The sequence below is a fragment of the Salmo salar genome, chromosome 05 (assembly GCF_965601325.2).
Source record: "Salmo salar chromosome 05, fSalSal1, whole genome shotgun sequence".
NCBI classification, from domain to species: domain Eukaryota; kingdom Metazoa; phylum Chordata; class Actinopteri; order Salmoniformes; family Salmonidae; genus Salmo; species Salmo salar.
In genome coordinates this window covers 36,152,180-36,176,834 of record NC_138295.1, presented here as the reverse complement: position 1 = coordinate 36,176,834, position 24,655 = coordinate 36,152,180, and the positions used below count along the sequence as shown (strand labels likewise).

At 44.4% G+C, this 24,655-nt stretch overlaps 1 protein-coding gene across 5 annotated transcripts in view; it reads right to left on the bottom strand.

The window, feature by feature from the left end:
* Positions 1-1,694: 1,694 nt before the first annotated feature.
* LOC100194849 (fibroblast growth factor 13) overlaps positions 1,695-24,655 on the bottom strand; it is a 193,556-nt gene continuing 170,595 nt past the window's right edge. For all 5 annotated transcript variants that reach the window (XM_014199401.3, XM_014199400.3, NM_001139878.1 and 2 more), the window contains 2 exon segments: positions 6,720-6,918; positions 1,695-3,539 (listed from right to left, as the gene is read on the bottom strand). In XM_014199401.3, coding sequence (XP_014054876.1) covers positions 3,403-3,539; positions 6,720-6,918 — 336 coding nt within the window. In that variant the 3' untranslated portion in view covers positions 1,695-3,402.

Below are 24,655 nucleotides of genomic sequence, written 5' to 3'. Positions count from 1 at the left end.
AACTGACCCTGGATCCGCACAAGGACAGATATGTGATTGTGCTCTAGCACATGGTAGGGATGGGTATGGTTATTTTAATATTCAAACCTCTGAACGGACGTTCGTATTCGATTATTTTGAAGAAAAATAATAGGCCTATTTTTACAATGAAAAGACTTTGTCTAAATTAAATGTAATTATCCATGTGACATTGCTACACGCAAGTATATCATGACTTTGAAATTCTTCATTTATTAAAGCAAGTAGGCAATGACCGGGAGTCTAAATTAGCCTAGCTAGCTAGCTACCTAACATCTGGCTATCTTAGCTAGCTCCTTTACCTCGATTTGATGCAGTAAAGATAGGTACTACCAGATGGGATGATAGATAACCTCTCGAATCTACATGTTTGTCGAACTCCTCAGTATGGTTACTCGCTCTCTCTCTTTCCCTCCAGTGTCACACGGACCGGCCCCTGCCCCACCCCTTCCCATCCCCCGCCCTGCTGCGGTAGCAGCAAGTCGTCTCCCCCGAGTCGCACGGTTTAAAAAACATTTTTTTTAAAGCACATGTATTCCGACTACGATATTATTTCAATATTGAAATGATTTCAAATGCAAATCTCTAGCACAGGGGCTATTTTCAGCCCTAGAGGTCCAGCGGAGATATTGATTCATGAATGAATGAGAATGAGCCCTGGGCTGTGGGCTGGTGAGGTGAGGTCTATACAGTATACCCTGAGTGTACAAAACATTAGGAACACCTGCTCTTTCCATGACAGACTGACGAGGTGAATCCAGGTGAAAGCTATACTCCCTTACTGATGTCACTTGTTAAATCCATTTCAATCAGTGTAGACGAAGCACAGGAGACAGGTTAAAGTGTAATTGTTAAGCCTTGAGACAATTAAGACATAGATTGTGTGTGTGCCATTCAGAGGGTGAACGGACAAGACAAATCATTTGAGTGCCTTTGAACAGGGTATGGTAGTAGGTGCCAAACCCACCGGTTTGAGTGTGTCAAGAACTGCAACGCTGCTGGGTTTTTCAAGCTCAACAGTTTCCCGCGTGTATTTTTTGAAACTGCACTGTCGGTTAGGGGGCGCGTAAGTAAGCATTTCACTGTAAGGTCTACACCTGCTGTATTCGGCGTATGTGACTAATACAATTTGATTTGATCAAAAATGGTCCAGCACTCAAAGGACATCCGGCCAACTTGAAACAACTGTGGGAAGCATTGGAGTCAACATGGGCCAGCATTCCTTTGGAACACTTGACACCTTGTAGAGTCCATGCCCCAGCGAATTCAGGCTGTTCTGGGGGCAAAAGGGGGTACAATTAGGCTGGTACTGGAGCCTTGACTCTGCTGCCATTTAAAGCCCAATCCTGTCTGTGTACGTATGGTTCCAGGTGATTCATCTGTGTCCAGAGGCCAAGAAGATAGGAGGTGGATACGGCCTGGCTTTCTTCTCCTCTCACAAACTCCTCATGACCAGCAGTGTTAGAGTACCGTTCTCCAGCCCTGCCTAGCTACATATCAGCCATAGCTACCACTTTATAATGCCTGGCTGCATCATTATGTACACTGCAGAGTTGTGTTCTTTTTCATTGGTATAGTATCACATTCAATGTATCGGTACGCATCAGATCTGTTGTGAACAGAATGCAGAAAGGAGTGTGGAGTACGTCAGGAAAGAAAGGAACGGAAAAGACACATTTTAAAAGTATATCTTAATATAAACATTTTATTCAGTGCATTTTGTGTATACAACAAATAGTAAACAACTTGGAAGGTAGCAGGCCGAGCGACAGCCATCAGCCTCTACAGGTTGTTTTTCACTTTTGTCCTGGTAATTAGGAACACATGATCCAACATGGGTTAATACACATAGCCTACATCATGCACTATAGCTCTATAGTCCAGAATCCCCCGCTGTCTCCCATGCAATAGATATGTTCACTTCAAAACCCCCAAAGGAAACGAAAGACAAACCAAGTCTCCCAGTAGCATGTTCCATATGAACAAGGTATGTAGCTGAAGGGAAGGAGTACTTAGCCCCCAAAAAAGGGTCCTTTTTGTACACAACCGTGTTTGTACATGCCCTGTGCAAGAAAGGGAAGAGTTTGATGTTTCTTTCTTTTTTCATCTTCTTCTTTTTTTTTGTTCACTTTTACAAATATGACATATCCTATAAAATGTTTAAGCCACCTAAAATTCCACAGTATTTTTTTGTTGTTATTATATATAGAAAATTGTCACCACGATAAGTTACTCAAACACGAAACAAGTCCTGGATGGGGGCCGTCACCATATCCTTATATGGTGAACTGAATCGGCCAATAAGACTCAACAAAGGGGAACGGGGCAAGGCATGACACAAGCACTGGATTGGATAACAGACCACAGGGACAGAAGACAATGTGACACAATAGAAACAGAAGGCGGGGACACTGAACAGTCAATTCATGCCAAACTCAACCGGAGAGCTCACCAGTAATAATAGACTCCTTCCCTTGAGCTTTCTACAGCTTTCTACACCACAGAGTCCCTTCTAGCTCTTTTTCTCTCTTTCCCTCTCTTATGCAGTCTCTTTCTTCACTTTCTTTCTCTCATCAAAAATGGACATTAAGAAAAATAATTCAACAACTTCCAGCTGCATCTCTATACTGGCTTGGTTTGACTGCTTAAAGGGACACTCTTTCAGCTCTGTCTTTGGTTTGCTGGAACCCCTTTCACTGTGGAGACAGCTACAAAAACAGAAATACTAAGGAAATAAGAAAAGAAAGGAAATAAAATTTTCCAGGTCAGCTGAATGTAGGCTTTTTTTTTAATGCTAGAGAGCTCAAGTCTCTTCTGAGCTTGTGCACTAGAATGCAGGAGAGCTACCGTTACAGCTGTCTGCGGTTGCAGCTTCGCTAAAGCTGCAGTCCCGGGGGATTGGCTTCGTATACATAGAAGCATCATGGATGACACACGGAAACAGGGGACTTCTCCATCCACTGCAGCCCCAGCAGCCCAGACCCTCACCAGTTGCCCTGACCACCTGGCTCTCTACCTGCCTGCCTGCCAGATATGACTGGGTAGGTGTCTATATGATCAGGACCTATAAGTAAAAGTAGTTGTTTATCTGCAGGAAGTAAACAAAAAACCATAAAAGATGAGCTAACTGGTACACAGTTCTTACCACCAGAGAGTGACCAACAGAAAACTGCTCACGGTGTAATGTGGTTGGCTGTTGACAGTACGGTGAGAGATATGGAGCCTAATCAAGTGTGGTGATTGGTTGGTGGTAGTGGTGGTGTTTATAGTCGTAATGTTGTCCTGAACTGCCGATGGTTTTGGAGAGAGAAGTCTGGGTTGGAAGCCACGCTCTTCTGAGTGTGAGGTGTCTTCTTACGTCTGCCCCGGCCCGCCGACACCCGGCTACGTGGACTCGTTCTGGCTCACCGTCTTGCCTCCGTTGAGCACGGCCGAGGCGCTTCGGGACTTGGTTGGCGTGCCGCTGCCGGAGCGCGAGAACTCTGTCAGGTCGTGGAGGGAGGGTTCCCTGTACATGGCCACTGTGGGACAGGCAGACATACGGGACAATGGTCAGACACATGGATAAGGCTGCTCGTGTAGATGAGCGGAGCTGAGCAGTAGAACAGAATCAAATAGAATATAACGGAATAGAATAGAATTGCATTGTCCATCTGGAGATGCACATTTTCCTCTCTGGCCGGACCAAGTTCTAGTCTATTCTATTGCTCAATTCCCTCTGATCATGTCACTGTACATCTTAACATAATGTACAACCCTGAAATATGCAGAAGGGGGTAAAAAAAAGCCAGGACAAGGCATTTATTTAGGACAGAAATTACTTATAGCCACTGCCTTACATTAGCTACTCAGGTGCTTGTACCCTTCTCCTTGATGTGTACTGCAACACGCCGAGCTAAAGCAAGCTCGTTTGCATCTCTTAAACGTTTCAGAAGAAACACCAGAGGGTCTGATCTCTTTAGTCTTTAGGAGCCACTCCTTAAACAGCCTCTTGCCAGAATATGCTTTGATGTGTGGTTCTCTGGGGCTTGGGCCAAAGCAGCAAACTAAACTCAGCAAAGATACTTCCTAACCTTAGCCTTGGCTTTCTGGTGACAGCAGCACGCTTCACACAAAGAATCCCTGCGCACACGAGTCAATCAATAGTGGACTTCAGTGGGAAGCTGTGTGGGATCGATACTGGGCTTATTAGCCACGGCATTATGCAACTCTAATGCTGGAGGATGACCTGGAGGTCAGTCCATCTCACCGCTGAGGCCGTTCATCCTTAGTTCATATACGCTTCTCCTCTACCAATCATCCCTCTATTTCTTTCTCTACTGTATATCTCCCTCTTCGACCTAGCAGCACACACACAAGCTTTTTTTTTCTCTCTCTCTCACCTCCTATCTCCTCCTATCTCCTATCTCCTATCTCCTAGGCTCGATAAGCACTCGATCTAAGATGTAGGGAGATAGAGAATGGTGCCTTTTTGTCATGGTTTGTAGTTTTGCAATGAAAGCAAGGTACAAGTTTCTGGAGATAAAAGCGAGCTCCCATATTTACTTCATTATGACAACTTTATTTTGCCATTTGTCTGCATTTGTGCAATTTCTCTTCCTCTTAGACAGCCAAAAATGTGTCATATTTATCACATTGCCTTATTATAGCTTTTATACATTAAAACAATCTTAAAGCAATTATACCCAACTTATTTTCCCCACACATTATCATTCTTCCTCTCTCTTTTCCCTCTCTCTCTCTCTTTTCCCTTTACCTCTCTCTCTCTCTCTCTCTCTTTTCTCTATACCTTTCTCCCCCCCTTTTTCCCTGTACCCCTCTCTTGCTCTCTTTTCCCTTTTCCCATTACCTCTCTCTCTCGCTCTCTCTTTTCCCTTTACCTCTCTCTCTCTTTTCCCTGTACTTCTCTCCCTCTCGCTTTTCCCTGTACCCCTCTCTCTCCCTCTCGCTTTTCCCTGTACCCCTCTCTCTCCCTCTCGCTTTTCCCTGTACCCCTCTCTCTCCCTCTCGCTTCTCCCTGTACCCCTCTCTCTCCCTCTCTCTTTTCCCATTATCTCTCTCTCTCTCTCTTTTCCCATTACCTCTCTCTCTCTCTCTCTTTTCCCATTACCTCTCTCTCTCTCTCTCTCTTTTCCCATTACCTCTCTCTCTCTCTTTTCCCTTTACCTCTCTCTCTCTCTTTTCCCTTTACCTCTCTCGCTCTCTTCCCATTACCTCTCGCTCTCTTTTTTCCCTTTACCTCTCTCTCTCTCTCTCTCGTTTCCCTTTACCACTCTCTCGCTCTCTCATGAGTGCGGGGCGATCATTCTCTGGCTATTGCTCTTGTGTGTTTGGGCCCCCTGGTCGGGCTGTTAAATGTAACCCAAAAGCTATTACAGTGATCTCAGTGAGCAGAGACTTGGATTTTTAATGAGCTACTGGTCGGTCGGTCGGAGGATAAGAGCAGCCAAGCCAACCGCAAACCCGTTAGAGAAAGCATCATCATCACAGCTGTCTGTTTGCTGTGCCTTTCTGCCCTTGTGAAAAAGAGGTTGAAAGAGATTCAAAGCCCAGTGCATTACTCTCCAACGCCCTCCTGCCCTCATTTAGGGACTACAACTTCTTGTAATCTTTTAACCATGATTTTCAGGCCAGTACACAAACAGGGTAAAAATATATTTGTAAATCATGCAACCACCAAAGAAGCTTGGAACTTGACAGATCCAAATGACGAAACAACTGAATGTCTGATCAGATTTTTCTATATAAATTGCTACCCGCTTGGTGCTCTCGTCGGTTTAGTAATTTGCGTCACCAGCGGTTCCTTTCTCTAATGGGGATTTTTTGTCTAAAAGCTCATCCTTTCATCTCGTGGAAGTGGAGTACAGACACTCTCAGTTTTATCTTGTTCTCTCTGTTGACAGGTAAGCCTGTATCTTGTTCTAGATGAAAGAGCGGTGGCCTTTTCAACATCGTGAACAGATCCATCTATCCAGCACACAATCATCCCCCCTCCTTCCATGAGGCACCTGGCTTGGTTGGGTGGAGGTGGGGCGCTTCTTCTTCACCATGACATTTGTGTTAAAAAGCCTAGCTGTCTCTATTCAAACAGGCAGCACTTTATCATTCCCGGTAGCTTTTCGGCATGGACACTGCCAATGCCTTTTCCACTGTCTGGCTCCAGTGAAGTATGAATAGCTTTTGGGGAGTGCTCAATAGCCCTGTCCACACACCGTTGCCTCAGAGCAGAAAGCCTGACGGCAGGGGGGCTGAGAGCAGCCTTTCCCCAGGCTGTAGGGAGAGACTACCCGCAGAGAGATAGAGAGAGAAAGAGAGAGAGATTTAATCAAAAAGAAGCTTGGTGTTTTTTTCTGGAAAGTCTCCCATTTATACAAATAACCGCTGCCAAAGCTCAGTGCTCCAGGCCATAGTGAATCACCAATAAACTTTCAATTGGAATGTAATGGGCTTGGGAGAATAATGAAGAAACTTTAGAAAAAGTAAAGTTACCTAAGAAACATCTCTTATTATCCTTTATTGCAGGGATCACCCACTAGATTCGGCCGCGAATTTGTATTTCTTTTTTTTAATTGGGGGGCTCAGAAAACATGGGGAGGGCCAAATAAAACCCCCGGCCCAAGGGCCGCCAGTTGGGGAACCCTGCTCTATTGTCTCCAGTATAGAGCCAAGCACCCTATAGGAAGGAAGATGGACAGTCTCACCTTTCAAAGGCTTGGGGAGGAAGTGGGCTGCTGGCTTGTTCTTCTTCACGTGGTTTCCCTTCATTATCTCCCCCTCTTTATTCAGACCGAGGTACCAGCCCCTACCAGACTGCTGCTGTCTGTAGATCATGGAGGAGTAGGTCACGTAGTAGTTCTCAAACACTGACTCTTTGAACTTGCACTCTGGGGTGAAGTGTTCCTGAGGAGAAGAAAGAGAGGGAGGGAGGAGGGAGGAGAGGAGAAGACCAGATGAGCCATGGCTGAAGGAGGAGGGTGGCCACAGATCAGAGAGGTTTTAAGAGCTCTTCTCGTTTCTCGCTTTTTAGCAAATGAGAGGCACTGAGACATGAAGCGCCATTACTTAAGAAACAAGAGATGGCGACACAACTCAAACACACACACACACACACACACACACACACACACACACACACACACACACACACACACACACACACACACACACACACACACACACACACACACACACACACACACACACACACACGCACACACGCACACACACACACACACACACACGGGTTGAAAGATCCTTCCAGCTCCATCTAATTCAAGACATTCACCTCTGCTTACCACATTACCACAGTATTTTCAAAGGCTCTTATGTTCATTACAGTAAATCATTCATAGCTTTATGCCATAGATACAACACACCACGATTCAACATTCACTCTCGTTTTACTCTGCGGTATTAATAATATATGGGACAATTAATAACAACATTTGTTGGAGCACGGGCACTCTATTTATATGTAGCTTCTGTTTGTTAGTCAACCCTTCACCAGACTATCTAGCAGCAGTGCGTGTGTCCATCCGCCCAAGTGTGTTTGTGTGTGTGGCATGCGTGTGTGTGTTTTACAGAGGTTATGTAATGTCCAGGCAGAGGCTCCCCTGTCTCTCATCTGCTAATGAATTGGCTGTTCTGAGGAACACAGAACACAATCTACAGGGGACTCCTGGGACACTTTAAAAAAGCTATTTGTCAGATTTGGTCCTCTATCTTCCTCTCTCTCTCTTTACATATGCAGTATATCTCTCACTCTCTTTTCTCCCCCCCCCCCTCTCTTTCTCTCTCTATATATATATATATCCTGACATTTAATAATTGTAAAAATTCCCTGTCTTAGGTCAGTTAGGATCACCACTTTATTTTAAGAATGTGAAATGTCAGAATAATAGTAGAGAGAATGATTTATTTCAGCTTTTATTTCTTTCATCACATTCCCAGTGGGTCAGAAGTGTACATACACTCAACTAGTATTTGGTAGCTTTGCCTTAAAATTGTTTAACTTGGGTCAAATGTTTTGGGAAGCCTTCCACAAGCTTCCCACAATAAGTTAAGTGAATTTTGGCCCATTCCTCCTGACAGAGCTGGTGTAACTGAGTCAGGTTTGTAGGCCTCCTTGCTTGCATACGCTTTTTCAGTTCTGCCCACACATTTTATATAGGATTGAGGCCAAGGCTTTGTGATAGCCACTCCAATACCTTGACTTTGTTGTCCATAAGCCATTTTGTCACAACTTTGGAAGTATGCTTGGGGTCATTGTCCATTTGGAAGACCCATTTGCGACCAAGCTTTAACTTCCTGACTGATGTTTTGAGATGTTTCTTCAATATATCCACATAATTGTCCTCCCTCATGATGCCATCTATTTTGTGAAATGCACCAGTCCCTCCTGCAGCAAAGCACCCCCACAACATGATGCTGCCACCCCAGTGCGTCACGGTTGGGAAGGTGTTCTTCGGGTTGCAAGCCTCCCCTTTTTTCCTACAAACATAACGATGGTCATTATGGCCAAACAGTTCTATTTTTGTTTCATCAGACCAGAGAACGTTTCTCCAAAAAGTACGATCTTTGTCCCCATGTGCAGTTGCAAACCGTAGTCTGGCTTTTTATATGGTGGTTTTGGAGCAATGGCTTCTTCCTTGCTGAGCGGCCTTTCAGGTTATGTCGATATAGGACTCGTTTTACTGTGGATATAGATACTTTTGTACCCGTTTCCTCCAGCATCTTCACAAGGTCCTTTGCTGTTGTTCTGGGATTGATTTGCACTTTTCACACCAAAGTACGTTCATCTCTAGGAGACAGAACTCGTCTCCTTCCTGAGCAGTATGACGGCCACATGGTCCCATGGTGTTTATACTTGCGTACTATTGTTTGTACAGATGAACGTGGTACTTTCAGGCGCTTGTAAATTGCTCCCAAGGATGAACCAGACTTGTGGAGGTCTACAATTTCTTTTCTGAGGTCTTGGCTGATTTATTTTGATTTACCCATGATGTCAAGCAAAGAGGCACTGAGTTTGAAGGTAGGCCTTGAAATACATCCACAGGTACACCTCCAACTGACTCAAATGATGTCAATTAGCCTATTAGAAGCTTTCTAAAACCATGGCATCATTTTCTGGAATTTTCCAAGCTGTTTAAAGGCACAGTCAACTTAGTGTATGTAAACTTCTGACCCACTAGAATTGTGGTAAAGTGAATTATAAGTGAAATAATCTGTCTGTAAACAATTGTTGGAAAAATTACTTGTGTCATGCACAAAGTAGAAATCCTAACCGACTTGCCAAAACTATAGTTTAACAATAATTTGTGGAGTGGTTGAAAAATGAGTTTTAATGACTCCAACCGAAGTGTATGTCAACTTCTGACTTCAACTGTATATATATATTTTCTCTTTACTTCTCTCGCTCTCTCTCTTCCCTTTACTTCTCACTGACACTCACCCTCTCTCTCTTTATCGCTCTCTCTCTCTGTTTCTCTCAAGCACTTCATTTTGTTTCTCTAGTCTACATTGTGCCATATCTCATGCTCTCTTCTACTCTCATCTTTCCATATTTTGTTGTCTCTGATTCAGTCATTATCTACGTTCTAAAGCACAAAGCTGATTTTTTTTTCATGCAACTCTCCCCAGGACACTCCGATGTGGCTGTGTGCATGTGTTTGCTTTTGTCTCGATTATAGTTGTATAGATTATTCATTAATTAGAGCTGGGAGGAGAGGGGCTGGGTGCGTGAAAAGGGAGGGGGAATTATCTTTTGAGACAACTGTTGCTGCCATACTACAGCACTGTAATGTTCTTCCTGGTCTCTCTGTTGCCTACTAATTACCTTACAACTGCTTCCTGACTTATTGGCTTCCCAGGAAACAATCTATGCATTCCAGCATGCAGTGGAAGAAATACCAATAAGCTAAACCTGGGGTATTCTAATCTGAGCCTGGAGGTTCGAAGCTATGCCGGTTAGCACCCTTCCAGAAACGAATTTAGACCTGGGAAAACAGGTAAGTGGACTTTGGTCAATCAATGACAATGATAAATCAAGTAATCACCAGGGAGAAAGGAAAACCAGAAAAAAAACTACACTGGGTTAACCTACAGTATAATAGCAGTCATATGGTAACTTGGCAAGCGCTTTAGAAAGGAGAAGAGAATTGGCATGTTTTTCAGATTGGGTAAGTATTACTCAGAGTTTCATCACAGTGGATGTCAGTCACAAGGTAGATGACATGTGTCCCCTGTGTCCCCTGGCATGGACACAGATCTGTTGTGTGATCATGACAAACTACAGAATGTGTCACTGTCAGTCACTCAGTCATCAATAATGCCTTCAGACTTTCCAACCACAATACTACTCCAAAGATCTTCACTAGATTGAATGCACATTGTGTCTTCGTCTAGCTGTGCGTTCACTCTGGGCTGGAGTCTCCACACATGTACATGTATTTTGTATACAGTAAGTGGTAGTCTCCACTTACTGTATACAAAATACAGACCTCTTATAGTGATTGAAAACTATTTTTTAAAGAAGCAATTGGTGAAAGCCTCTCTTTGATTCACCAACTCTCTCTCTCTCGCTCTCTCCTCTGAACCAATGGCCCCAATGCAGTGCAAGTGGCCCTTAGAGTCCCTAATCTCCCATCCGGTATCACAGCAACCCAGACGCAGTGAGCCTGTCCCAGGCATGGAGAATCAGCCCTGCTACCCGGCTCTTAGCCAAACTCAGTGTAGATAAGTATTCTCATCTCATCTCTCATCCTCCCTCGTCTCTGTCACTCCCAGAGACTGGCCGGGCCCAGACCATGGTGACAGGAACACTGCTGATGTCACACCACGCCGGTGACATGGCACCTCCATGGGGACTTCCTGTCAGCTCAGCCCCAGCTCACAGCTAAGCCGCCATGACACTAGAGGAGACCGGTGGGGACCGCAATCCATTTGTCTAAATGTTAGGAGCACCAGAAGGGCTTAGAGAACAGACTAGGATCAACGAGGCGAGAAACGTCTACAGTAGCATCCCTTTCTACGATGTCAGTTAGGGCAGAGGCCACGTCTGCTGCAGTCAGTTCTGCCTTTGACCACTGACTGTAGCCAGCCTCTGTTAGGAGTACATTCCTCAACCGTCCTCCCAGAAAAATGGTGGTTTTCCAGTTATATAACCGTTCTGCTAGCGCGCGGCTACAGCTAATGATTCGGTTTGAAGGTCAGATTCATTAAACCAATTGAACCCTTGTACCCAAATGCAAATCTGCTTTCGGAGAGAAGGATCGGATTAAACTCGTTTTTAGTTCTATCTGGTGAAAGGTAATTAATTATAATTACGTTAATAACATCACCAAAAACAATGCAGGGGAGGTGACAAATGAGGACGATGTTGAAATTGACGTTTATTTTCCCAAAACACTAAACTGGGTTGAACGTTTGCAGGCAACAAATGTAAAACCTTGGACAACAACATCCTGAAAACAAGATTCAGCAGCCTAAAGAGCCATTAATGGTGGAGTCTTACTCCTGCATGCTTTTTCCCCCTGTTCTTTGGCCATGCGCAACCTGGCTCTCTCTGACCGCCAAGCCCAGGCATTTGTCTTGCAGTGTGGAGGCTGAGAGCAGTTAGTTAAAAGGCAGTACGTTTTTCTCTCTCCCTCACTGCTCTTCAACTCTTTCCCTCAAGTCCCCCACCCCCATTACTCACGTCTCCAATGTATCTTCCCGATATCCTGCTCTTCCTCCCTCCCTCGTCTCCCTCTCTCTGTGATCACCATGGCGAGCAAACGGCGTAGCTCGCAAGGAGAGGCAAGGCACAGATAGGCAGTTTTAATCCCTGTGCCGTGCCAGCTTGGTGGGAAAACTATGAGCTGCTCAGCTTTTGAGCCAGGAGTCCTGTTCTACCCCCATTAATGAGCTTTTGTGGATTTGGCTCGTTGCAGCGCTCTGGAGTGAAGTGAAAGTCAATGGATGACAGACACGTACAGATGGACACATTTAGAGCCAAGATGGAGGGGATCGCACGCCAGCCTTGCCTATTTCACTGGAGCGGGTCTATGGAGTACAGAGACATTCAGATACAGATAGGCACAGACACTTTTAGAGCCAAGATGGGATTGCCAGGCGGCCCTGTTCCATTCTAAGGAAGACAGAAGAAACTGACACAAGGAGGAGCCAAGATGGAGGGAAACCCTAGTCCTATTGCATTGGAGTGTCTCTATGATCGACAGAGGCAGCCAGATCCACTTGACTGGGCTCCTCCGGCTCCGTTTTTTTCTCCCTCTGTCAATAGTAATGGCTAGTGTTCAGTGAAACCCACGGTGCGATGAAAAAAGGCCCACACCACTTTAATCTTTACTCTCTATAGGCAGACGGAGTGAGACACTTCTCGGCAAATTGGAGCGAGGGAACATCGCATCATATCTGCATAGAAATGATCTCAGTCATGTGCCCTCCTCTCCTCCCCCACACCTGGCTGTCTATGAGCAGAGTGGTTTGGGTAAATGTACTTTAAATGATCCCATTAAAATACATGCCTTTCCTTGAAGCACAGGACAATGTAGAGAGCGACAGCAGTGAGCTGATGAGTCCCTTGGTGAAATGCTGCACAGCTGGAAGGCTTCACACACATTAAGGTGCTGGGAGCTGAGAGATGTGCTTTTAGTGTAGGCAGCAATTATTACAGAGTGTCCTGTACTGTGCAGAGAGTAACAACATCACTGTGTAACGGACTACAGTATTAAAGCCCTACATGTGAACAACAAGATTAAAGATGAAAGAGATAGTTATTTGGTGCAGTGTGTCGTGCAGCCACAGTGGAGACAATCATGAAGACATTACCAAGCTGTGATAAAAGAAAAACACTACGTTCCCCTCTCACCTCCTATCTGGGTAGCTATAGGGGTTGATGTTGTGTACTGCAGTCAGTCAGTCAGTCACGTTGCTGGGAGCTTTATGGTACATATCTCATTTGCATTTTATTGCATCTGCAAGATGGGGAAACCTCACATTCTCACCCCTCTCCGCCCAGTCACCATCCCCACCCCACTGTACCTCCCCCAAAAGGGTATTCCCTGTCTCAGCGTGACTGAGTGTGTGGTGTGTGCGTGGGTAAAAGTGTGAGACGGAGAGAGAGAGAAAGCGATTGATAGAGAACGAGGAAGGGGGGTAGTGGGGTAATGATGTATGTGTGGGTGTATATGCAAGAGTATCAAATCAAAATGTATTTGTCACATGCGCCGAATACAACAAGTGTAGACCTTACCATGAAATGCTTACTTACAAGCCCTTAACCAACAGTACAAGAAGAGTTAAGAAAATATTTACCAAATAAACTAAAGTAGATAAAATCTAATTATGAAAAGTAACACAGTAACATAACAATAACGAGGCTATATACAGGGGGTACCGGTACCGAGTCAGTGTGCGGGGGTACAGGTTAGGTTGATGTAATTCATACATGTAGGTAGGGGTGAAGTGACTATGCATAGATAATAAACAGCGAGTAGCAGCAGTGTACAAAACAAATTGGGAGGGGGGGGCAATATAATAGTCCAGTGGCCATTTGATTAATTGTTCAGCAGTCTTATGGCTTGGGGGTAGAAGCTGTTAAGGAGCCTTTTGGTCCTAGACTTGGCGCTCCCGTACCGCTTGCCGTGCGGTAGCAGAGAAAACACAGTCTATGACTTGGGTGACTGGAGTCTCTGACAATTTTATGGGCTTTCCTCTGACACTGCCTATTATATAGGTCCTGGATTGCAGGAAGCTTGGCCCCAGTGATGTACTGGGCCATATGCACTACCCTCTGTAGCGCCTTACAGTCAGATGCCGAGCAGTTGCCATACCAGTCGGTGATGCAACCGGTCAGGATGCTCTTGATGGTGCAGCTGTAGAACATTTTGAGGATCTGGGGATCCATGCTAAATCTTTTCAGTCTCCTGTGAGGGAAAAGGTTTTGTTGTGCCCTCTTCACGACTGTCTTGGTGTGTTTGGACCATGATAGTTCGTTGGTGATGTGGACACCAAGGAAATTGAAACTCTCAACCCGCTCCACTACAGCCCCGTTTATGTTAATGGCGGCCTGTTCGGCCCGCCTTTTCCTGTAGTCCAGGATCAGCTCCTTTGTCTTGCTCATATTGAGGGAGAGGTTGTTGTCCTGGCACCACACTGCCAGTTCTCTGACCTCCTCCCCATAGGCTGTCTCACCGTTGTCGGTGATCAGGCCTACCACTTGTGTCGTCAGCAAACTTAATGATGGTGTTGGAGTCGTGTTTGGCCACACAGTCGTGGGTGAACACGGAGTACAGGAGGGGACTAAGTATACACCCCTGAGGGGCCCCAGTGTTGAAGATCAGCATGGTAGACGTGTTGTTGCCTACCTTTACCACCTGGGGGCGGCCCGTCGGGAAGTCATCTGTGGATCTGTTGGGGCGGTATGCGAACTGGAGTGGGTCTAGGGTATCAGGGAGGATGCTGTTGATGTGAGCCATGACTAGCCTTTCAAAGCACTTCATGGCTTCCGACGTGAGTGCTAAAGGCGGTAATAATTTAGGCAAGTTACCTTCGGTTCCTTGGGCACAGGCACTATGGTGGTCTGCTTGAAACATGTAGGTATTACAGACTCATTCAGGGAGAGGTTGAAAATGTCAGTTGCCAGTTGGTCCGCGCATGCTTTGAGTACACGTCCTGGTAATCCATCTGGCCCCGCGGCTTTGTGAATGTTGACCTGTTTTAAAGGTCTTGCTCACATCGGCTACCGAGAGTTATCCCACAGTCACCCAGAACAGCTGGTGCTCTTGTGCATGCTTCAGTGTTGCTTGCCTCAAAGAGAGCATAAAAGGCATTTAGCTCGTCTGGTTGGCTCACGTCACTGGGCAGCTCGCATCTGGGTTTCCCTTTGTTGTCTGTAATAGTTTTCCAGGCGTGCCACATCCGACGAGCGTCAGAGACGGTGAAGTAGGATTCAATCTTAATCCTGTATTGACGCTTTGCTTGTTTGATGGTTCGTCTGAATGCATAGCGGGATTTCTTATAAGCATCCGGATTATTGCCCAGCTCCTTGAAAGCCGCAGCTCTAGCCTTTAACTCGATGCGGATGTTGCCTGTAATCCAAGGTTTCAGCTTGGGATATGTATGTACGGTCATTGTGGGCACGACGTCGTCGATGCACTTATTGATGAAGCCGATGACTGAGATGGTATACTCCTCAATGCCATTGGATGAATCCCGGAACACATTCCAGTCTGTGCTAGGAAAAAACAGTCCTGTGGCGTAGCATCCGCGTCATCTGACCACTTCCATATTGAGCGAGTCACTGGTACTTCCTGCTTTAGTTTTTGCTTGTAAGCAGGAACCAGGAGGATAGAATTATGGTCAGATTTGCCAAATGGAGGGCAGGGGAGAGCTATGTATGCATCTCTGTGTGTGGAGTAAAGGTGGTCTAGAGTTTTTCTTCCTCTGGTTGCACATGTGACATGCTGGTAAAGATGTGGTAAAACTGATTTAAGTTTCCCTGCATTAAAAGTCCCTGGCACTAGGAGTATCACTTCTGGGTGAGCATTGTCTTGTTTGCTTATGGCCTTAAAGAGTTGGTTGAGTGTGGTCTTAGTTCCAGCATCGGTCTGTGGTGGTAAATAGACAGCTACGAATAATATAGATGAGAACTCTCTTGGTAGATAGTGTGGTCTACAGCTTATCATAAAGTACTCTACCTCAGGCGATCAATACCTCAATACTTCTTTAATATTAGACATTGCGTACCAGCTGTTATTGACAAAAAGACACACACCCCCACCCCTCGTCTTACCAGAGGATGTGTGTGTGTGTGTGTGTGTGTGTGTGTGTGTGTGTGTGTGTGTGTGTGTGTGTGTGTGTGTGTGTGTGTGTGTGTGTGTGTGTGTGTGTGTGTGTGTGTGTGTGTGTGTGTGTGCGAGAGATCAATGGGTGGCTAAGGTGTGTTTATGTGGGTGTGTGTCTGAGCAGAGCGAAGTGTGTGTGTGTTTGTGTGATAATTCTGCCCCTTAGGTCCTGCTCAATCTCTTTTCCATCCCTCTTGGCTCATATCTTTTTCTCTAAACTTCAAGCCTTGTCACTGTCCATCTTTCTATGAGCCTCTCTCTCTCTCTCTTTCCCCATACACTGCCCAACACATATTCCACTCTCTCTCCCGATTCTCCTATCTTTCCCTCTGTCCCCATTTCTCTCTCTCTCTCTCTCTCTCCAGCTCATCATTTGTTCAGGCAGTATGTCAGGCTCTTTAATGGTATCTATCCCTCTCTCTCCCCTGCACGCACCGTTTCCCCATCCCTCCACTTTCAAGGGGGCTGGCATATCTCATTCTTTTAAGAGGTGTCTTCTATGCTCACTGACTCAGCGGCTGTCTATATAACCCTCTCTCCACATACATGTATACAGCGCACATGCACAATCTTTCACAGTGTCTTTCACCATAAACCCTGCCTCTGCTTACAGACATACACACATAAACACATGTCCTCAACTCTCCCAGGCATCACAGGCATTTCTCTAGAGGCTGGAGGGAGGGGGTCAGATTTACAGCAGTGGAGGGATACTCCAGTCCAGGTTAGCGATAGCGCCTTAGCGCTTTACGACCCGATAGCTTCAGCAAAGGGGGAGACATTTACAGGCTGACGCCAGCACTGAGTGTGACTTACTGCAAGAGGTTTCCCCAGCCCATCTGTAATATCACTACACACACAGTGACATAGGCATAAATCACTACAGATGTAGGATCTTAATTTGAGACAGTTTGCTACGACAAGACAATAATCTTGCAGCAACAGGAAATGTGAATTATTATGTGGATTATAATGAATTTACATTTTTGTAGGGGTTGATACATTTTTGGGAAGGGAAAATCAAGTCTGAAATGTCAAAGTGGAAATTACAAACATCTGAAGCATTTTTAAACCTCAAATGCACTACAAGTTTTTAAGTTTCTGCATTGCAGGAAATGTCTCCTTAAACAGGGTGATCAAATTAAGATCCTACATCTGTAGAACTAGGACTACAATACCACAGTCCATGAGTCTCAGAAGGTAATGCATATTCAATGCCTTGCTGTATCTGTACCATGAAAGAAAACACAATCAATTACCATTTACTCTGAAATTGTAATGAAATGAATGCATTGGTAGATATTAAAACCCAATACTGTTGCTTGCCGCGAACTGGCAGAACGAGAAATACTACCATAATGGATCTGATCTTTCCTGTAAGAATATTGGGGCCATTCTTCACAAACGAGCACAAATCGATGGTGCCATTCTCGTGTGTGAACCCAGTGCCCATAACCTACTATATCTGAAATGACACCAATGATGCCAATAGAATCAAGGCTGAGCTGGTGTCTTTACAGCAGTGTAAAAGCCTGGGAGACTCACAAAGCTAATGGCGCCGCCGCCACTCACTATCCACTCTCCCAAACAAATCCGTCTAAAATCCGTCTTCCCTTTTCAAATGCCCCAGTCTTTTAGTGGCAGTGGAATTAAAATCACCTTTCTCTCTATCTCCAGATATAAAGTACATTTACAATGTCCATTGGTTTAGAATAGATTTGGAGGATCTAAGCTGGTGGAAAAGACCATTGCAAATACACACACACACACACACACACACACACACACACACACACACACACACACACACACACACACACACACACACACACACACACACACACACACACACACACACACACACACACACACTGGCTGGTTAATGACTCAGCTCAGTGGAGAGGATCCCTGTGATAGGGAAGGCTATTTTGCAGAGGTAGTGTGCTTATGGGTGGAAAAATAGGGGTGGGAGCCAACTGTATATCTCATGGCTGCTTTCCACCATGCAAATATTAACAAGCTCAAACATACAAACACAGGCCATACCCACAGGGACAGAAGAAGAGAATTAACAGTATAACACCTCCATTCTTTCATTTTTGTCAGTATAACCTAATTATTTTCAGAAACTCTCCGTATATTAGGTAAGAGCTGAACAATTCTAACATCGGCTAATTCTGAAACCAAAACTCCAATGATTCCATTCCTTTCATACGTCTTAGCGTTTCCCCATCTGCTACATGTAGGGATCTTCTTGCCAACTTCCCTTTTGAAGGAGGAAGGACCTCCCTGGCCCTTCAGACAAGACTGGAGCCCCAGTAACACACAGGAAAACGAATGACCAAACTTCAAAAGGCACCTCTGGAAAAACACCACAGAAACTATTTATACTAGTTAGCTCGTCCTTTTAAAGAGGACAGTGATCTCCAAATGAACACTCCAATGATCACCATGTATCACAGTGACACACTATTAAAGAAACAGGGAAATCTACAGTAATACACTCGGAGTGTACAAAACTGCTCTTTCCATGACAGACTGACCAGACGAATCCAGGTGAAAGCTATGATCCCTTATTGATGTGACTTGTTAAATCCACTTCCATCCGTGTAGATGAAGGGGAGGAGACAGGTTAAAGGATTGTTAAGCCTTGAGACAACTGAGACATGGATTATGTATGTGTGCCATTCAGAGGGTGAATGGGCAAGATAAAAGGTGTAAGGGCCTTTGAATGGGGTTACGGTAGTAGGTGCCAGGCTCACCGGTTTGATTGTGTCAAGAACTGCAACGCTGTCGGTCAACTCGACACAACTGTGGGAAGCATTGCAGTCAACATGGGACCGCATCCTTGTGGAATGCTTTCGATATTTTGCAGAGTCCATGCTCCGATAAATTGAGGCTGTTCTGGGGCCTCCTGAGTGGCGCAGTGGTCTAAGGCACTGCATCGCAGTGCTAGCTGTGCCACTAGAGATCCTGGTTTGAGTCCAAGCTCTGTCGCAGCGACCGGGAGACCCATAGGGCGGCGCACAATTGGCCCAGCGTCGACCGGTTTAGGGGAGGGTTTGCCCAGCCGGCCGTAATGTCCTTGTCCCATCACCTTGACTCCTGTGGCAGACCGGGTGCATGCACGCTGACATGGTCGCCAACGCTGTTGGTCATTGGTGCTGCTGGCTTCCGGGTTAAGCGGGCATTGTGGGCATCAAGAAGCAGTGTGGCTTGGTTGGGTCGTGTTTCAGAGGACGCATGGCTCTCGATCTTCGCCTCTCCCGAGTCCGTACGGGGGTTGCAGCGATGGGTCAAGACTGTAACTACCAATTGGATACCATGAAATTGGGGGGGAAAAGGTGTAAAAAAACAATGTTGAGGCTGTTCTGAGGGCAAAAGGAGGTGCAACTCAATATTAGGAAGGTGTTCCTAAAATTTTGTACAATCAGTGTAGCTAATTGTCAATAGCCTACCTGATTATAAAACATACCATACAGAATGTCTACAGACCCTGCAAAATCATTCACCATATCTAAGTGACAATGGTGTGCATGGAGATATTTTCCCTTCAACGACATGAAAAGCCGGTTTTATGATATCTGTATTTTTCAGCAAAGGGGAGAAGAGAGTTGTGATAAACTGTGAGAAGCTGAATAGTACATATGAGGCAGGATGAAATAGAACCAGAAAGGGGCAGAGAGGAGAGTAGAGAGGACGGAGGAAAATACATGTTTAATTGATTCCCTCTCTTCCCACACTGTGCCTCTGCTGGATGAATACATTTCACTGGTGCATTCTGGCTCACCCACACATGTACTAAACACTCTTCCTCTCACTCCTTCCTTTCACTCATTCTCTCTCTCACGTGGACAGAACATGGATAGGCAGATGACAAAAGCAAACACACACGACCCCAGTAGATGATTATGTAAAAGGTGATATACCAAAATATCATAATGAGTACGCGATGTGAACATGCAATGATATGTACATGTATTAGACATATCGAGAGCTTGGGTCTATAAGGTTCTATCGGCAAAAAGATGCTTCTGAGGTAATTGGCTTTAAAGTTCCGAACCCTCATTGGTTTGAATAGTCTCATACAATTTTGATATTGTATTATTTTGAACTTAACATTAATTGAGGTATTTTGAGTTTTATTTTTAAGTGATAATACCCGAGGTGTTGACAATATATCCTCCAAACACCGGCTTCGAGGGCATTATAACTTTTATACAACGGGTTACAAACATATTCAAATAATAGCCATATTTTTATAAAGACATTTATTTTGATGAATTTCTTCATACTGTTTCATCCTTCCGCAAGATATAGTCCCGACACAAATCTAGGGTTGCTACCCAAGCCGGCTGGTCGTTCGTTCTATCGGTTCGGTTGCCAGAGACGCGACCCAGTCGTTCAGTCTTTTTGTTCTGTATCTATGGGCGCGATCCAGTTGTTCGTTCTAAATGTTCCATTGCCATACTGGCTGGCAACGTTCTTATCCCTTGCTTGCTACTGTAGCTAGCCAACTACGGCTAATTTACAGTCACATCAAAAACTGCAGCCAGAATAACAGCAAAGTAGTTGCATTTGCATTTGTTTAAGTTGTTTCTAGTGACATTTATTTGGATACATCCATAACAATGAGCTAATGAGGCGTGATTTTGCCTGTCATAGAAAATGTGCACACTCGTCACGACACTGTTGTTCAGAGGAGCTAGCCAACAACACAGTTAACACAATCACTTCAAACTGAAGCTGGAAAGACTGCAAACTAGCTGCACTTCATTTTGTTTGTTTGTAGACCCACCTTTTGCAGCAATTACAGCTGCAAGTGTCTTGGGGTATGTCTCATTAAGCTTGGCACATCTAGCCACTAGGATTTTTGCCCATTCTTCAAGGCAAAACTGCTCCAGCTCCTTCAAATTGGATGGGTTCCGCTGGTGTACAGCAATCTTTAAGTCATACCAGAGATTCTCAATTGGATTGATGTCTGGGTTTTGACTAAGCCATTCCAAGACATTTAAATATTTCCCCTTAAACCACTCGAGTGTTGCTTTAGCACTACGCTTAGAGTCATTGTCCTGCTGGAAGGTGAACCTCTGCCCCAGTCTCAAATCTCTGGAAGACTGAAACAGGTTTCCCTCAAGAATTTCCCTGTATTTAGCATCATCCATCATTCCTTCAACTCTGACCAGTTTCCCAGTCCCTGTCGATGAAAAACATCGCCACAGCATGATGCTGCCACCACCATGCTTCACTGTGGGGATGGTAGCTCGGGGTGATGTGAGGTGTTGGGTTTGCACCAAACATAACAAATAACAAATGTTGGTTTGGTCCAAAATAATCCATCGTTATATCCGAATAGCGGCGTTTTGTTCGTGCGTTCCAGACACTATCCGAAATAGTAGAGAAGTGTCGCGCGCATGGCGCAATTCGTGACAATAAAATTCGAAGTATTCCATTACCGTACTTCGAAGCATGTCAACCGCTGTTTAAAATCAATTTTTACGACATTTTTCTCGTAGAAAAGCGATAATATTCCGACAGGGAATCTCCTTTTCGGCAAACAGAGGAAAAAATCCCAAAGGCGGGGGCGGTCGGGGTCACACGCATAAGCCAGTGTCCCTTGATCGGCCACTTGAGAAAGGCGATAATGTGTTTCAGCCTGGGGCTGGAATGACGACATTCTGTTTTTTCCCGGGCTCTGAGCGCCTATGGACGATGTGGGAAGTGTCACGTTAGAGCAGAGATCCTTAGTAAATGATAGAGATGGAAAACAAGTTCAAGAAATGGTCAGACAGGCCACTTCCTGTAAAGGAATCTCTCAGGTTTTGACCTGCCATTTGAGTTCTGTTATACTCACAGACACCATTCAAACAGTTTTAGAAAATTTAGGGTGTTTTCTATCCATATGTAATAAGTATATGCATATTCTAGTTACTGGGTAGGAGTGGTAACCAGATTAAATCGGGTATGTTTTTTATCCAGCCGTGTCAATACTGCCCCCTATCCTAAACAGGTTAATGCCCTCCTTGCCTGGTCTGTAAGTTTTGGTGGGCGGCCCTCTCTTGGCAGGTTTGTTGTGGTGCCATATTCTTTCCATTTTTTAATAATGGATTTAATGGTGCTTCGTGGGATGTTCAAAGATTCAGATATTTTTTTATAACCAAACCCTGATCTGTACTTCTCCACAACTTTGTCCCTGACCTGTTTGGAGAACTCCTTGGTCTTCATGGTGCAGCTTGCTTGGTGGTGTCGCTTGCTTAATGGTGTTGCAGACTCTGGGACCTTTCAGAACAGGTGTATATATACTGAGATCATGTGACACTTAGATTGCCCACAGGTGGACTTTATTTAATTAATTATGTGACTTCTGAAGGTAATTGGTTGCACCAGATCTTATTTAGGGGCTTCATAGCAAAGGGATGAATACATATGCGCGCACCACTTTCCAGGTTTTTTTTTTTGTTTAATTTTTTTAAACAAGCAATTTTTTCCATTTCACTTGACCAATTTGGACTATTTTGAGTATGTCCATTACATGAAATCCAAATAAAAATCAATTTAAACTACAGGTTTTAATGCAACAAAATAGGAAAAAAGCCAAGGGGGATGAATACTTTTGCAAGGCACTGTAAATTGCTTGGATGGGCTGATGAGACATTGGATTGCTCAGTCAGATGGAACAGAGTAAATAGGCATTGTAACATCATAGAGTTAGTTGGTAGCAACTTGTGGAATAGACACCGGCTGGAATGCAGTTTAAACCAATCAGCATTCAGGATTAGACCCACCCTTTTGTGTAAAGGTAGAGAACATTGAACAGAAAACGGTTATGTCAACAACTAAATTGTGACAAAAAGGCAGATAGAACCTTGTACTCCCAAGCTTTCGATATTCAGTACCAGTGAAAAGTTTGGACACACCTACTCATTCAAGGGTTTTTCTTTATTTTTACTATTTTCTAGATTGTAGAATAATACTGAAGACATCAAAACTGTGAAATAACACATATGGAATCATGTAGTAAACAAAAAAGTGTTAAAATCAAAATATATTTTAGATTCTTTAAAGTAGCTACCCTTTGCATTGATGACAGCTTTGCACACTCTTGGCATTCTCTCAACCAGATTCACCTGGAATACTTTTCCAACAGTCTTGAAGGAGTTCCCACATATGCTGAACACTTGTTGACTGCTTTTCCTTCACTCTGCGGTACAACTCATCCCAAACCATCTCAATTGGTTTGAGGTCAGGTGATCTGATGCAGCACTCCATCACTCTCCTTTTTGGTCAAATAGCCCTTACACATCCTGGAGGTGTGTTGGGTCATTGTTCTGTTGAAAAAGAAATGATAGTCCCACTAAGCGTTGTCGTGGAAATATTGAATCAAATATTTCTCAGATACCGGAGATTGTGAATTAAAATAGGCTTTATTACAAAAAGTAACAAAGCCGAGCAATTCCATGGAACAACTGCCTTCTCTTGTTACAGACCTCAGGCTTTATAGGTTTCCACTTTCAGAAAACACACATGGTCACTCCCGTCTATGTAGATGATTAACACCCCTTGGCCTCTCGCCACCATTATCTTTCTGTCTCAAATCTTGCTTGTTTACAGATTCTATTGGTGGCGTAACCATAGCAATGATACAAAAAATAAGACACACATATAATGCAGGTGTCTGTCTAATGATACTCATAGGATTACATAATGGCTTTCCCTAAGCCTGTAATGGCACAGACATACATATATAATACAATCACATGCCTTAAAGCTAGTCACAGGACCAGGCAATGACTTCCCTCAGGCCTACAACAGCACTGGCATACATACATAATGCAATTGCATGTCTCAATGCTAGTCACAGGACCAGGTAATGACTTCCCTCAGGCCTATAATAGCACAGGCATACATTTTCTGCTTACGTTCTCTTTTTACAACTCCATGTTGACCCAGCTCTGTTCATTCACCTGAGCTCAGCCTTTATTCTGCTTGCACATGTCTATTAATTAACCTTATGTTGATTCTGCTTACTACTTCTGGTAGAAGAGTTTAGATACATAAAAATCACCCATAGTCATGAATTTTCTCCTACAGCGTAAACCAGATGGGATGGCATATCGCTGCTGAATGCTGCGGTAGCCATGCTGGCTAAATGTGCCTTGAATTATAAATAAATCACTGACAGTGTCACCAGCAAAGCACCCCCACATTATCACACCTCCTCCTCCATGCTTCACGGTGGGAACCACACATGCGGAGATCATCCGTTCACCTACTCTGCATCTCAGAAGGACACAGAGTTTGGAAACAAAAATCTCAAATTTGGACTCATCAGACCAAAGGACAGATTTCCACCGGTCTAATTTCCATTGCTCTTCTTATTATTGGTGTCGTTTAGTGTTTTCTTTGCAGCAATTTGACCATAAAGGCCTGATTCACGCAGTCTCCTCTGAACAGTCGATGTTGAGATGTGTCTGTTACTTGAAATCTGTGAAGCATTTATTTGGGCTGCAATTTCTGAGGCTGGTAACTCTAATGAACTTATCCTCTGCAGCAGAGGTAACTCTGGGTCTTCCTTTCCTGTGGCGGTCCTCATGAGAGCCAGTTTTATCATTGCGCTTGATGGTTTTTGCAACTGCACTTGAAGAAACTTTCAAAGTTCTTGAAATTTTCCAGATTGACTAATCTTCATGTCTTAAAGTAATGATGGACTGTTGTTTCTCTTTGCTTATTTGAGCTGCTCTTGTCATAATACGGATTTGGTCTTTTACCAAATAGGGCTATCTTCTGTATAG